This window comes from Chenopodium quinoa, unplaced genomic scaffold (genome assembly GCF_001683475.1).
Source record: "Chenopodium quinoa cultivar QQ74 unplaced genomic scaffold, ASM168347v1, whole genome shotgun sequence".
Taxonomy (NCBI): Eukaryota; Viridiplantae; Streptophyta; class Magnoliopsida; order Caryophyllales; family Amaranthaceae; genus Chenopodium; species Chenopodium quinoa.
In genome coordinates, this window is record NW_018744026.1 from 4,756,581 (window position 1) to 4,773,735 (window position 17,155).

The window sequence follows — 17,155 nt, forward strand, 5'->3', positions numbered from 1 at the left end:
AAGTATAAAGAAGGGAACTAAACTTCGGGGAAAATTGCAGATTGGGGACTGAACTTTCATTAGTATTAGGGAACTTTAACCAGTGTTTAGGCATAACCGGTTATCAAGTTCAAAAAAAAAAAAAAAAAAATTCTGATGTCATTTCATAGTACATTTATTTCAGAGATTTTGTTTCTGAAACTACAGCTTCAATTCCATTGTTAAGTTTCATTGTTTGCCATGACTCTTGCCAATTTATCACAATAATCTGTTTCTCACTCATCTAGTAGTCACTTGACCTACATTATCCCATAACAAATTACTCCAAAAGAACTAAAAAAACCATCAAATTTTCCTTTTTCTCTCTCTGTTAATTAATGGAAGACAATATATCAATAAGAAGACAAGGATGAGTAGGTGCCGCTGCTTAAGTATACAGCGAGGACGCGGATAGCATCATTTTCAGTGCTTGAAGGGGTGGAAGTATGTTGAAAGGGAGAGATCTGCTTAAGGTTAGGAATGCAATTTGGGAGAAATAACCAAGTTACAAGATCGATTAACATTTATTTTTTTCAATTTGAAATTTTGAATTTTTGGGGAAGAGAGAACATAATCGGTGATTTTGAAGACATTATTATTGACTTTGAAGAGTAGAAAATAATTAGTGTTAGATTTTTATTTTGGGAATCTTTTAAACTTTTCCCTGGTACTTTTTCATTTTGGGTATTGAGGATGGTGATTATGAAATGTGGTGGAAAATCATCTCTCACTTAATGTAATTTTAAATAGTACTCTGATATAATGGGTTTATTGGGCATTTTGCTAGGAACTGTGGTCGGAAGTTTTCTTCTTTTTGGTCTTCAATGGCAGACGGGTGGGTAGAAGTTTGTCAGAAGGTTGAAGAAATTTCTGTTCAAAAATGGAATTTTCCCTTAAAGTCCTAAACTTGAATTAACTGGTTGTAGCAAGTTTCAATCGGAAAAGTGACCTCCGATCAACTTCCAATCCCCTATATGCTACTAGTGAAAGTCAAGTCCCTTGTTTGCAACTTTCTCTTTAGTCCCTCCTGTATACTTAACTCAAATATTATTTAGAGTAGGGAGCTGGAAAATTTATCTTTTACATTGATCTTGAGGATTGTGGTCTTGGGGAAGGTTTAGTAGGATTTAATTTATGTTTTTCTTTCAGGTTTTTTGTGCTGGTGACTTATTGTCCTCTGGGTTGTAATCCTTCTCTTTGTAATCTAATAATTATTTCTTGCCAGTGATGTAATTTTCTTGCAGTGATGACCATATTATTGCAGAGATTTACATATGTAGCCATGCAGAACAACCTTTGTTTTGAAAATTTATAAACTGCAAATCACCCTTGCATCAGTATATTTGGATTGTTTGTGATCTGAATATCTGATATATGTTAGCTGAGTGACTCTAGTCATTCAGCATGAAGTTAATGTCTGATCCAGTTCTGAGGTTTTCCAAACTTGCGGATGTTTGAAGCTGGACAGTTACTAGTCTAAGCTTTATCTTCATGTACTTTTGGCATGCTAAATATTTCATATCCCAATATAATCTAATCTAGTTGACCATGAGCACTAATAGATTCCACTTGCAGAGGTCTGATGTCTATTGCTGCGCTAAAAATGATCCATATTTTGGGTGTAGAATTTGAATTTCCATTGGTTGCAACTTACAACAATTAAAATAGACAAGAAATTTTGAAAATGTTTTTTCTTGCTAATGTAGAAGGCCATGTAATATTAATAACTATGTGCACATGACTTTGTTATTTTAAATAATAATAATAATAATAATAAAAAAAAATCATTCTTGTTGCACTTGGGAGGATAATTAATTCTTCATTACCTTCCTATTTTGTACAGATGTTATTGATCCTTATCTATTTCCTAAATTTTTTTAACTTGTGATTTTTTTAGGCTGAATGTTACCACTATCTATTTGATGCTGCGATCAAACTCAATCAAATGGGTCTGGACTGGTCTACTCCCACCCATGGTCCTATTAAGAGGATTCAAGCAGATTTCAGAAGTGGTGAAAGAGCTGTATCTGCTAAGGCTGGGACTTCTGGATTGAACCCTGGGGAGCCAAAACCAGTAAGTTACTTCATCTTTTCCATTCTTGAGAAAAATTGGTTCCATGGTCCATTGATTTATTATTTTTTGGATCTGATTGCATCAAGTTCTGTCTTGACTTGATTTTTATGATGGATATGCAATTGCTATTTCTCTCTAAGAGTCTGAGGTATAATATGTTCTAGGATTGCAGGTTACCAAATTCTTCTATACCCATGAATATCACATATTAGATTCCCTGGGATCATTCAAGATTTCCTGATGTACTGTCCTTAGGGTTACAATCTTTTAGTCTCCAAGTGATGAACCCCTTAACAATAGACTTAGATATGGCTAATAAGAAATTGGAAAGGCCAAAGTCTACCTTGAAATAGGTTTCCAACTTTCCACTGTTTGCATGTTAGGGTTTTCAAACAGGTATATTGGAAGTTGAAATTTTCGATGTTTAGGTTATTGATTACATGGGACCTTTTCCTTCTTCACGAGAGAATTGATATATACTTATCGCCGGTTGATTATGTATCCAAGTGGGTTGAAGCCATTGCCATACCTACCAATAATGCCAAGGTAGTCTATAGGCTTTTCAAGAAAACCATCTTTCCTAGATTTAGAGTACCTAGAGTGATAATTAGTGATAGAGAATCTCACTTTCACGAGTGGAAGTTGGACACCCTTCTCAAGGAGTATGGTGTATACCATAGGACAAGTTTAGCCTACTATCCCCAAACTATTGGCCAAGTTGAAGTTTTGAACCGTGAGATCAAGGCCATTATAGAGAAGGTGGTAGCAAAATCTAGGAAAGATGGGAGTGATAAGTTGGATGACACCGTTTGGGCGTATAGAACCGCATTTAAGACCCCAATTGGTACTACTCCCTTTAGACCTGTGTATGGGAAAGCATGTCACCTCTCGGTAGAATTAAAGTACAAGGCATATTGGGTTATTAAAGAGCTTAATTTGGATGCCAAGTTAGCGGGAAAAAAGAGGCTCATACAACTTAATCACTTAGATGAGTTTAGGTTGATGGCCTATGATAGTGCACGCGTCTACAAGGAGAAGACCAAGAGATAGCATGACAAGATGATCCTTCCAAGAGAGTTCAAAGAGGGTGATAAGGTCTTGTTATTCAACTCTAGACTTAAACTTTTCCTAGGAAAGTGGTCGGGTCCTTTTACAGTAAAAAGGACAAATAAGTTCGGTTATGTGGAATTATACGATGATCATAGTAGGGTATTCAAGGTAAATGGTCAAAGACTCGAGCTATATCACGAGGGGCTACGATTGGTGCAGTTGAATTACTTCACCTAATCGATTCTGTCCCATCTTGATAAACATATGGTAAGAAGGTCGTGCGGGACCTAGATAAACTAGCGAGAGACAACCTGTATTTCTCGCTTTTTAGTTTAGTTTTATTCCTTTCTTTTTCTTGTGAGAGGAGAGTCGAGGGGATTTAATGAGTATCAGAGTTTTTGTACACGTTTGGAGAAAAAAAAGTTAGCTAAATTTGGAGTAAAGAAGAAAAAAATCGTATCCCTCTTTGCTGTAGCGCGCCTGACCGGGCGCGAGAAGGTCAAATTTTCAAGAGTTTTCGCTTGGCGAGAAAAGACGCGCTCGACCGGGCGCGAGAGTTGACGAGTACGAACCACTTTGTTCGCTCGGGCGAAGCTCTGCTGCGCGAGAGATGAAATTTTTTAAAGGGTTTGTTCTCCCGATCGGGATAGCGGCAAATAATATTCTTCACTTACGCCCGATCGGTCGAGCTCCCACTCGACCGGGCGCTATACCACCATCCCACCTTTACTCCTTTCTTCCTTCTTTCCTCCTTATTTCACTTTCCTCCATTCTTTCTCTCTCTAAAAACTCAAAATCCTCTACCTTCTCTCTAAGATCTTCCCTCCATTTCTCACCCAAATCTAATTTTTTTTTTTTTTTTACATATTCCTTCTCCTCTCTTCACCCTCTACACTTCTATACCAATTTTGTTCACTTTTGAACAATTTTTTTTTCAAACAATGGCATCAAAGAGGTCAAGAAATCAAGGAGGGCGTGGTTTAGCTCAAGCCAAGCATATGACCCAGAATTACAAATCGATGAGTGGCCGAAAATCCGAATGTCAACACAAACCCAACGGAAACGGCTCATCAAGCTCTATTTGATTGTGCGCGAGGTAATTTCTTCTCGGTGGCTCCGCCGAGCCTCTCTTGAATCACTAAGATTATATGATCATGTTAAAAGGTTCATGAATGATTTGTTGATATGCATTATCCTTTTTATCGTGAACTAACATGTGAATTTTTGTTTTCTTTGAATGTTGTAAATAATAAAAATGGTTCTAATTTGCAATTTAGGTTGAATAATAAAAATATTAGTTTAACTTATATTGAATTTTGCAAATTGTTTGGATTGGAATCGAAACTCCCCATCGCTTGCATGAAAATTACAAAATGGAAGATATTTATCGTGTTTTAACTGGTTTACCGGCCCCAAACATCCAACATGCTAGTGCTCGACCTATTCACCATCTCGTCCCTAAAATCTGGCAAAGATTTGTGGGCGCTTGTTTTTTAGGTAGGTATAAACCACATAACGCTCAAACTAATGAACTAGCTATAATAGGTCACTATGTGTTTGGGTTTGGTAAATTGAACACAGGTAGGTCAACTAAAAGGTCATAGGTGTACAACATGGGGTGGTGGTGGTGATGGTGGTGGTGCTCGCCCCTAGGCATGGGCAACTAAAAGGTCATAGGTGTACAACTCTTGCTCGGGGGAAAAGCAAGCGGTCAACTGGGGGCTAGGAAGGGTAAAAACTCGTAATGGGTCATTTCCTACCCTAACACACCAATGAGGGATTTGCTGACGATCTAGTTCTATCCAATCCAATCCAAACACTCTGCAAATACCTAGTGGTCATGAAAGTATCCCCCACACAATTAGTGAAACCCTCAGCCCTAGTCTCACTAAACCCGACTTTTTTAACTGCTATACTAGTAATAAGGCCTCCTAATCGAATAGGGGTCCTAGTGGTGGTACTAGCGGCGGCATGTCGACTCAAATGGTGTATAATATACCTACCTATGTTCAATTTACCAAACCCAAACACATAGTGACCTATTATAGCTAGTTCATTAGTTTGAGCGTTATGTGGTTCATATCTACCTAAAAAACAAGCGCCCGCAAATCTTTGCCAGATTTTAGGGACGAGATGGTGAATAGGTCGAGCACTAGCATGTTGGATGTTTGGGGCCGGTAAACTAGTTAAAACACGATAAATATCTTCCATTTTGTAATTTTCATGCCAAGCGGTGGGGAGTTTCGATTCCAATCCTAACAATTTTGCAAAATTCAATATAAGTTAAACTAATATTTCTATTATTCAACCTAAATTGAAAATTAGGACCATTTTTATTATTTACAACATTCAAAGATGTCAAAAATTCACATTTTAGTTCACGATAAGTAGGATAATGCATATCAACAAATTTTCTCATTCCTATATCATTCATGAACCTTTTAGCATGATCATATAATCCTAGTGAGTTAAGTGAGGCTCGGTGTAGCCACTGAGAAGGAATTACCTCGCGCTCATAGAGCTTGATGAGCCATTCCCGTTGGGTTTGTGATGTAATTCGTATTTTCGGCCACTCATCGAGTTGTAATTCTGGGTCATATGCTTGACTTGAGGTTGAACCACGCCCTCCTTGAGTTCTTGACCTCTTTGATGCCATTGTTGAGAATGGGTTTGAAAAAAAAATTGTTTAAAAGTGAACAAAGTTGGTATAGAAGTGTAGAGGGTGAAGAGATGAGAAGGAATATGTAAAATTTTTTAGATTTGGGTGAGAAATAGAGGGAGGATCTTATACAGAAGGTAGAGGATTTTGAGTTTCTAGAGAGAGAGAGAAAGGAGTAAAGGTGGGACGATGGTATAGCGCCCGGTCGGCAGGAGCTCGTTCGATCGGGCGATCTAAGTGAATATTATTTGCCGCTCTCGCGTCCGATCGGGCGAACGTACCCTTTAAAAGTTTTCTGAAAGTGGTTTGTACTCGTCAAACTCTCGTGCCCGGTGACCGGGCGTGCCTTCGCTCGGTTGGCCGAAAACACTTTAAAACTTGACCTTCTTCTCGCTCAACTCGCCTGGTCGGGCGAATAATCTCTTTTCTTTGCTTCCTCTCGCGCTCGGTCGGGTGGAGCTTCGCCCGGTGGGGCGCGCTACAACAAAGAGGGGTCTTATTTTTTTCTTCTTTACTCCAAATTTGGCTAACTCTTTCTCTAGACAAAAACTCATTAAATTCCCTCTACTCTCTTCTCACAAGAAAAAGAAAAGAATAAACCTAACTAAAAGCAAGAAAATATAGGTTGCCTTGTGCAAAGCACTAGTTTATCTATAGATCCCGCACGACCTTTTTACCATATATTTATCAAGATGGGACAGAAGCGATTAGGTGAAGTAATTCAACTGCACCAATCGTAGCCCCCTCGTGGTATAGCTTGAGTCTTTGACCATTTACCTTGAATACCCTACTACGATCATCGTATAATTCCATAGATACGAACTTATTTGCCCTTTTTACAGTAAAAGGACCCAACCACCTTGTCGTCAACTTTCCTGGGAAAAGTCTAAGTCTAGAGTTGAATAACAAAACCTTATCACCCTCTTTGAACTCTCTTAGAAGGATCATCTTGTCATGTCATCTCTTGGTCTTCTCCTTGTAGAGGCGTGCACTATTATAGGTCATCAACCTAAACTCATCTAAGTGATTAAGTTGTAGGAGCCTCTTTTCTCCCACTAGCTTAGCATCCAAATTAAGTTATTTAATAGCCCAATATGTCTTAAACTTTAATTCTACTGGGGGGTGACATGCTTTCCCATACACAAGTCTAAAGGTAGTAGTACCAATTGGGGTCTTATATGCAGTTCTATACGCCCAAATGGTGTCATCCAACTTATCACTCCCATCTTTCCTTGATTTTGCTACCACCTTCTCTAGAATGACCTTGATCTCACGGTTCGAAACTTTAACTTAGCCACTAGTTTGGGGATGGTAGGCTAAACTTGTCCTATGGTATATACTATACTGCTTGAGAAGGGTGTCCAACTTCCACTTTTGAAAGTGAGATCCTCCATCACTAATTATCGCTCTATGTACTAAAGATGGTTTTCTTGAAAAGCCTATGGACCACCTTGGCATCATTGGTAGGTGTGGCAATGGCTTTAACCCACTTGGATACATAATCAACGGCGACAAGTATATATCGATTCTCTCGTGAAGAAGGAAAAGGTCCCATGCAATCAACACCCCAAACATCGAAAATTTCAACTTTCAATATACCTGTTTGGGGCATCTCATGCCGCCGTGAGATGTTGCCAATCCAAGTCTGCATTCTTGAACATGCTCATTGATCTTAGGTGGAACCATGATGTCCTCCATAAGGTGAGTTGTGGCATCTAGTAAGAACACAGTGAACTTTCCTTTCGGGAACACACCTATGAAATAATCCATATGCACACTCACGAAAAAAGAAAGGATCATCTTAAAAAAATGTTTAACATCAGAAAGGAATTCTTTTTATGTTGGTAGTACTGCCTACCAAATAATTTGCAAAATCGGCATACCAAGGATGTTGTACAATTGCATACAAGTGGTCATTAGGGAAAGAATCATCTATATGAAGAGAATTCTTACCCTTATCATACCTGATTCGTGGCAAGTGTTCTGCTACACCTTTCTTATCTTTGATCTCCACATCAAAGTCTTGGAGCAAGAGAACCCAACGGAGGAGCCTAGATTTTGCCTTGACTATCAAATATTTCAACGCTACATGGTCAATAAAAACAATAACTTTAGAACCAACTAGATATGATCTAAATTTTTCTAAAGCATAAATCACAGCAAGAAACCCCTTCTCCGTGGTGGCATAGTTAACTTGGGCTTCATCCAAAGTTTTGCTTGCATAGTAGATAGCATGCAAAACCTTGTTATTTCTCTATCCTAGCACGACTCCTAATGTAAAGTCACTGGAATCACACATGATCTCGAAAGGGAGATCCCAATCGAGAGCACATATGATAGGTGTCGATATCAAGCTTAATCCTGTTAAAAGACTCGAGACACTCATCAGTAAAAATAAATGGGACATCCTTGAGTAAAAGCTGAGTTAGTGGTTTAGCAATTTTAGAAAAATCTTTGATAAAGCGATGATAAAACCCCGCATGACCTAAGAAACTTCTAACCCCCTTAACATTAACGGGAGGAGGTAATTGCTCAATCACAGAAACTTTAGCTTTATCTACCTGTATACCCCCCTTATTAGATACAATATGACCAATCACTACTCCCTTAGTCACCATAAAGTGACACTTCCCAATTTAAAACCAAATTGCATTCTTCGCATTTTTTCAAAATTTTAGTGAGATTAATAAGACATGCATCAAATGAAGAACCATACACACTAAAATCATCCATAAAGACTTCCATGATAGACTACTCATCATGCAACGCTGAAAGGTGGCAGGGGCATTACACAAACCAAATGGCATTCTACGATAAGCAAAAGTACCATAAGGGCATGTAAATGTAGTCTTTTCCTGATCTTGAGGGTGAATTGGAATTTGGAAAAATCCCGAATACCCATCCAAATAGCAAAAGAACTTATGATTAGCCAGAGGCCTTAGTTTCAGATTCGAAACTTAATGAACCAAACATTGACTATAAGAAACAAGTGTTGGGGGAGGGATGGAGTAATAGTGGTCATGTGTTGGTTTTCCAAGTTGAGGCCATACTCTTGTGTTTTGAGAGATTTAAGGAATCATTGGTGTGGCAATTCCCTGATTTGTCAACTGTCAGCGACAGCAACAATGGGGTGAACATGGCGTTAAAAGGGTAGTGGAGGTGGTTTGTTGGTGATGTTGATGGTGATGGGATTTGACGGTGGAAGTAAAGGATGGAATCTTGCTGTGGCCATGTTTAGAAATTAGTAGTTGGGGTCGTCGGGTCGGTGTTTGAAATTGGTCACCTAGGCGCAAGGCATTAGGGGGTCATGTAGCTTTTGTGGCCTAGGCGATGTGATTTTGATGAGGCGCATTGGTTTTCCACAAATTTTTTTATCGTTTATTATATGCACTTCATTTCAACGAATCACAGTGAGGCGTGCCTTAGGAGCTGGGAACTCTGACAATGCCTTGGTGCGCCTTGACCTTTTTTATACATTGGTTCAGGTTGGCGGTGGAAGTAATGTAGCAGTATTGTCTCTATTTGTTTATCATGAACTGTCCTTTGCGCTGTAGATATGGTGGCCAGTGACTGCAAATTAACTTGGTCACCCACCTTAACTCCCTGCACCCAGGGTCTATATTTTGTTCTATACTTTTTTGTTTTTTGACAACTTGCTTGTTCATAAGATATCCAGTGTCCACACTGAGGTAACAACTGACTTGATCTTAGCATGTATAAATTTTGTATTACTTGTCTAATTGTCACTAAAAAGGCTTCAATCAAGGTTGGTAAAAGGGGTGGGAGGGTGTATCATATGCAAGTGTTAGTTTTGATATATCATCAAAAATCCTTTTGTTGGAAGTTTATCAAAAACATGTGTTATTGATGTGTAAAAATGAGGAACAGAGGGAGTGCTTAAAGTCGTATGTTGGTTTGTCAAATTACAAACTACTTTTATCTTAATTTCCTTGTTTAATATCATTGTGCAGCGCTGCATTGTTCTCGACATTGAAGGAACCACAACCCCAATATCTTTTGTTACCGACGTTCTTTTCCCATATGCTCGTGATAATGTTGGAAGACATTTGAGCTCTACATATGATTCTCCAGAAACTCAAGATGATATTAAGCTACTGCGTGGTCAAGTAAGATCATGTTTTCTTTTTTGATCTTTTATGATACTGTTTCATTAGCTACATTAAAGGCCTCTTACGATCTCCCGGCTCTTGGTAGTGAGGATCCATGTCTTGGCTTAGGGTTTGGTATGTATATCCCTGCATGTTTTACTTTTAGATATGCTTCTTCAGATTAATTATTTGTCTGTTTTCTTATGCCTTCAGGGTAAACCAATCTACTAATGTTATAAAGAACAGATATGATTATGGTAGCTTATTTTTTTTCACCAGAACCTGAATTTCAGTGATTCAGTGTGTCATGTATGTCTGAGGAGTCTCGGGTAAGTGTTGGGTGTCCAAGAAAGTCCACAAACACCATGGCTCGCTAAATTACAATTATATGTGCTTCATAAATTAGGGTCTTACTAGTATATCAAATATGTCTTGGCACCTGAGGCTGTAATGATCTTGTGAACATCTGTACTCTGCAGCGTTGTTTAATTGGTCAGATGCTGCTTGCTAGCTCACAAAATTGTTTCTGAAATGAGCATTATTTTTGTAGGTTGAAGAAGATCTTAAAGCTGGCGTTGTTGGTGCTGTTCCAATCCCTTCTGATGATGAGGGTAAAGAGGAGGTTATTGCTGCTTTGGTTGCCAACGTTGGGGTATGATCAAAGCTGACAGGAAAATTACTGCATTAAAGCAGCTGCAGGTAATTAGAAAATCACAAAGATGTATAAAGAACCTATCTTGACTAGGCTATTGTCTGAATCCTGAAAACTAATTTTCTCACAGGGTCACATATGGAGAACTGGATTCCAGAATAATGAACTTGAGGGTGTAGTCTTTGAGGATGTACCAGAAGCTCTTGAAAGGTGGCACTCTTCAGCTTTCTTGTGAGAGGAGAGTCGAGGGGATTTAATGAGTATCAGAGTTTTTGTACACGTTTGGAGAAAAAAAAGTTAGCTAAATTTGGAGTAAAGAAGAAAAAAATCGTATCCCTCTTTGCTGTAGCGCGCCTGACCGGGCGCGAGAAGGTCAAATTTTCAAGAGTTTTCGCTTGGCGAGAAAAGACGCGCTCGACCGGGCGCGAGAGTTGACGAGTACGAACCACTTTGTTCGCTCGGGCGAAGCTCTGCTGCGCGAGAGATGAAATTTTTTAAAGGGTTTGTTCTCCCGATCGGGATAGCGGCAAATAATATTCTTCACTTACGCCCGATCGGTCGAGCTCCCACTCGACCGGGCGCTATACCACCATCCCACCTTTACTCCTTTCTTCCTTCTTTCCTCCTTATTTCACTTTCCTCCATTCTTTCTCTCTCTAAAAACTCAAAATCCTCTACCTTCTCTCTAAGATCTTCCCTCCATTTCTCACCCAAATCTAATTTTTTTTTTTTTTTTTACATATTCCTTCTCCTCTCTTCACCCTCTACACTTCTATACCAATTTTGTTCACTTTTGAACAATTTTTTTTTCAAACAATGGCATCAAAGAGGTCAAGAAATCAAGGAGGGCGTGGTTTAGCTCAAGCCAAGCATATGACCCAGAATTACAAATCGATGAGTGGCCGAAAATCCGAATGTCAACACAAACCCAACGGAAACGGCTCATCAAGCTCTATTTGATTGTGCGCGAGGTAATTTCTTCTCGGTGGCTCCGCCGAGCCTCTCTTGAATCACTAAGATTATATGATCATGTTAAAAGGTTCATGAATGATTTGTTGATATGCATTATCCTTTTTATCGTGAACTAACATGTGAATTTTTGTTTTCTTTGAATGTTGTAAATAATAAAAATGGTTCTAATTTGCAATTTAGGTTGAATAATAAAAATATTAGTTTAACTTATATTGAATTTTGCAAATTGTTTGGATTGGAATCGAAACTCCCCATCGCTTGCATGAAAATTACAAAATGGAAGATATTTATCGTGTTTTAACTGGTTTACCGGCCCCAAACATCCAACATGCTAGTGCTCGACCTATTCACCATCTCGTCCCTAAAATCTGGCAAAGATTTGTGGGCGCTTGTTTTTTAGGTAGGTATAAACCACATAACGCTCAAACTAATGAACTAGCTATAATAGGTCACTATGTGTTTGGGTTTGGTAAATTGAACACAGGTAGGTCAACTAAAAGGTCATAGGTGTACAACATGGGGTGGTGGTGGTGATGGTGGTGGTGCTCGCCCCTAGGCATGGGCAACTAAAAGGTCATAGGTGTACAACTCTTGCTCGGGGGAAAAGCAAGCGGTCAACTGGGGGCTAGGAAGGGTAAAAACTCGTAATGGGTCATTTCCTACCCTAACACACCAATGAGGGATTTGCTGACGATCTAGTTCTATCCAATCCAATCCAAACACTCTGCAAATACCTAGTGGTCATGAAAGTATCCCCCACACAATTAGTGAAACCCTCAGCCCTAGTCTCACTAAACCCGACTTTTTTAACTGCTATACTAGTAATAAGGCCTCCTAATCGAATAGGGGTCCTAGTGGTGGTACTAGCGGCGGCATGTCGACTCAAATGGTGTATAATATACCTACCTATGTTCAATTTACCAAACCCAAACACATAGTGACCTATTATAGCTAGTTCATTAGTTTGAGCGTTATGTGGTTCATATCTACCTAAAAAACAAGCGCCCGCAAATCTTTGCCAGATTTTAGGGACGAGATGGTGAATAGGTCGAGCACTAGCATGTTGGATGTTTGGGGCCGGTAAACTAGTTAAAACACGATAAATATCTTCCATTTTGTAATTTTCATGCCAAGCGGTGGGGAGTTTCGATTCCAATCCTAACAATTTTGCAAAATTCAATATAAGTTAAACTAATATTTCTATTATTCAACCTAAATTGAAAATTAGGACCATTTTTATTATTTACAACATTCAAAGATGTCAAAAATTCACATTTTAGTTCACGATAAGTAGGATAATGCATATCAACAAATTTTCTCATTCCTATATCATTCATGAACCTTTTAGCATGATCATATAATCCTAGTGAGTTAAGTGAGGCTCGGTGTAGCCACTGAGAAGGAATTACCTCGCGCTCATAGAGCTTGATGAGCCATTCCCGTTGGGTTTGTGATGTAATTCGTATTTTCGGCCACTCATCGAGTTGTAATTCTGGGTCATATGCTTGACTTGAGGTTGAACCACGCCCTCCTTGAGTTCTTGACCTCTTTGATGCCATTGTTGAGAATGGGTTTGAAAAAAAAATTGTTTAAAAGTGAACAAAGTTGGTATAGAAGTGTAGAGGGTGAAGAGATGAGAAGGAATATGTAAAATTTTTTAGATTTGGGTGAGAAATAGAGGGAGGATCTTATACAGAAGGTAGAGGATTTTGAGTTTCTAGAGAGAGAGAGAAAGGAGTAAAGGTGGGACGATGGTATAGCGCCCGGTCGGCAGGAGCTCGTTCGATCGGGCGATCTAAGTGAATATTATTTGCCGCTCTCGCGTCCGATCGGGCGAACGTACCCTTTAAAAGTTTTCTGAAAGTGGTTTGTACTCGTCAAACTCTCGTGCCCGGTGACCGGGCGTGCCTTCGCTCGGTTGGCCGAAAACACTTTAAAACTTGACCTTCTTCTCGCTCAACTCGCCTGGTCGGGCGAATAATCTCTTTTCTTTGCTTCCTCTCGCGCTCGGTCGGGTGGAGCTTCGCCCGGTGGGGCGCGCTACAACAAAGAGGGGTCTTATTTTTTTCTTCTTTACTCCAAATTTGGCTAACTCTTTCTCTAGACAAAAACTCATTAAATTCCCTCTACTCTCTTCTCACAAGAAAAAGAAAAGAATAAACCTAACTAAAAGCAAGAAAATATAGGTTGCCTTGTGCAAAGCACTAGTTTATCTATAGATCCCGCACGACCTTTTTACCATATATTTATCAAGATGGGACAGAAGCGATTAGGTGAAGTAATTCAACTGCACCAATCGTAGCCCCCTCGTGGTATAGCTTGAGTCTTTGACCATTTACCTTGAATACCCTACTACGATCATCGTATAATTCCATAGATACGAACTTATTTGCCCTTTTTACAGTAAAAGGACCCAACCACCTTGTCGTCAACTTTCCTGGGAAAAGTCTAAGTCTAGAGTTGAATAACAAAACCTTATCACCCTCTTTGAACTCTCTTAGAAGGATCATCTTGTCATGTCATCTCTTGGTCTTCTCCTTGTAGAGGCGTGCACTATTATAGGTCATCAACCTAAACTCATCTAAGTGATTAAGTTGTAGGAGCCTCTTTTCTCCCACTAGCTTAGCATCCAAATTAAGTTATTTAATAGCCCAATATGTCTTAAACTTTAATTCTACTGGGGGGTGACATGCTTTCCCATACACAAGTCTAAAGGTAGTAGTACCAATTGGGGTCTTATATGCAGTTCTATACGCCCAAATGGTGTCATCCAACTTATCACTCCCATCTTTCCTTGATTTTGCTACCACCTTCTCTAGAATGACCTTGATCTCACGGTTCGAAACTTTAACTTAGCCACTAGTTTGGGGATGGTAGGCTAAACTTGTCCTATGGTATATACTATACTGCTTGAGAAGGGTGTCCAACTTCCACTTTTGAAAGTGAGATCCTCCATCACTAATTATCGCTCTATGTACTAAAGATGGTTTTCTTGAAAAGCCTATGGACCACCTTGGCATCATTGGTAGGTGTGGCAATGGCTTTAACCCACTTGGATACATAATCAACGGCGACAAGTATATATCGATTCTCTCGTGAAGAAGGAAAAGGTCCCATGCAATCAACACCCCAAACATCGAAAATTTCAACTTTCAATATACCTGTTTGGGGCATCTCATGCCGCCGTGAGATGTTGCCAATCCAAGTCTGCATTCTTGAACATGCTCATTGATCTTAGGTGGAACCATGATGTCCTCCATAAGGTGAGTTGTGGCATCTAGTAAGAACACAGTGAACTTTCCTTTCGGGAACACACCTATGAAATAATCCATATGCACACTCACGAAAAAAGAAAGGATCATCTTAAAAAAATGTTTAACATCAGAAAGGAATTCTTTTTATGTTGGTAGTACTGCCTACCAAATAATTTGCAAAATCGGCATACCAAGGATGTTGTACAATTGCATACAAGTGGTCATTAGGGAAAGAATCATCTATATGAAGAGAATTCTTACCCTTATCATACCTGATTCGTGGCAAGTGTTCTGCTACACCTTTCTTATCTTTGATCTCCACATCAAAGTCTTGGAGCAAGAGAACCCAACGGAGGAGCCTAGATTTTGCCTTGACTATCAAATATTTCAACGCTACATGGTCAATAAAAACAATAACTTTAGAACCAACTAGATATGATCTAAATTTTTCTAAAGCATAAATCACAGCAAGAAACCCCTTCTCCGTGGTGGCATAGTTAACTTGGGCTTCATCCAAAGTTTTGCTTGCATAGTAGATAGCATGCAAAACCTTGTTATTTCTCTATCCTAGCACGACTCCTAATGTAAAGTCACTGGAATCACACATGATCTCGAAAGGGAGATCCCAATCGAGAGCACATATGATAGGTGTCGATATCAAGCTTAATCCTGTTAAAAGACTCGAGACACTCATCAGTAAAAATAAATGGGACATCCTTGAGTAAAAGCTGAGTTAGTGGTTTAGCAATTTTAGAAAAATCTTTGATAAAGCGATGATAAAACCCCGCATGACCTAAGAAACTTCTAACCCCCTTAACATTAACGGGAGGAGGTAATTGCTCAATCACAGAAACTTTAGCTTTATCTACCTGTATACCCCCCTTATTAGATACAATATGACCAATCACTACTCCCTTAGTCACCATAAAGTGACACTTCCCAATTTAAAACCAAATTGCATTCTTCGCATTTTTTCAAAATTTTAGTGAGATTAATAAGACATGCATCAAATGAAGAACCATACACACTAAAATCATCCATAAAGACTTCCATGATAGACTACTCATCATGCAACGCTGAAAGGTGGCAGGGGCATTACACAAACCAAATGGCATTCTACGATAAGCAAAAGTACCATAAGGGCATGTAAATGTAGTCTTTTCCTGATCTTGAGGGTGAATTGGAATTTGGAAAAATCCCGAATACCCATCCAAATAGCAAAAGAACTTATGATTAGCCAGAGGCCTTAGTTTCAGATTCGAAACTTAATGAACCAAACATTGACTATAAGAAACAAGTGTTGGGGGAGGGATGGAGTAATAGTGGTCATGTGTTGGTTTTCCAAGTTGAGGCCATACTCTTGTGTTTTGAGAGATTTAAGGAATCATTGGTGTGGCAATTCCCTGATTTGTCAACTGTCAGCGACAGCAACAATGGGGTGAACATGGCGTTAAAAGGGTAGTGGAGGTGGTTTGTTGGTGATGTTGATGGTGATGGGATTTGACGGTGGAAGTAAAGGATGGAATCTTGCTGTGGCCATGTTTAGAAATTAGTAGTTGGGGTCGTCGGGTCGGTGTTTGAAATTGGTCACCTAGGCGCAAGGCATTAGGGGGTCATGTAGCTTTTGTGGCCTAGGCGATGTGATTTTGATGAGGCGCATTGGTTTTCCACAAATTTTTTTATCGTTTATTATATGCACTTCATTTCAACGAATCACAGTGAGGCGTGCCTTAGGAGCTGGGAACTCTGACAATGCCTTGGTGCGCCTTGACCTTTTTTATACATTGGTTCAGGTTGGCGGTGGAAGTAATGTAGCAGTATTGTCTCTATTTGTTTATCATGAACTGTCCTTTGCGCTGTAGATATGGTGGCCAGTGACTGCAAATTAACTTGGTCACCCACCTTAACTCCCTGCACCCAGGGTCTATATTTTGTTCTATACTTTTTTGTTTTTTGACAACTTGCTTGTTCATAAGATATCCAGTGTCCACACTGAGGTAACAACTGACTTGATCTTAGCATGTATAAATTTTGTATTACTTGTCTAATTGTCACTAAAAAGGCTTCAATCAAGGTTGGTAAAAGGGGTGGGAGGGTGTATCATATGCAAGTGTTAGTTTTGATATATCATCAAAAATCCTTTTGTTGGAAGTTTATCAAAAACATGTGTTATTGATGTGTAAAAATGAGGAACAGAGGGAGTGCTTAAAGTCGTATGTTGGTTTGTCAAATTACAAACTACTTTTATCTTAATTTCCTTGTTTAATATCATTGTGCAGCGCTGCATTGTTCTCGACATTGAAGGAACCACAACCCCAATATCTTTTGTTACCGACGTTCTTTTCCCATATGCTCGTGATAATGTTG

The 17,155-nt window shown here is 39.2% G+C and overlaps 1 protein-coding gene across 1 annotated transcript in view; it reads left to right on the plus strand.

The window, feature by feature from the left end:
• The window catches only part of LOC110690305 (probable bifunctional methylthioribulose-1-phosphate dehydratase/enolase-phosphatase E1 1), a 31,831-nt gene that overhangs the window by 10,497 nt on the left and 4,179 nt on the right, over positions 1-17,155 (plus strand). The window contains exons 7-8 of the mRNA XM_021867126.1: positions 1,916-2,092; positions 9,773-9,928. Of these exons, the coding sequence (XP_021722818.1) occupies positions 1,916-2,092; positions 9,773-9,928 (333 nt within the window). The remainder of the gene's footprint in view (positions 1-1,915; positions 2,093-9,772; positions 9,929-17,155) is intronic.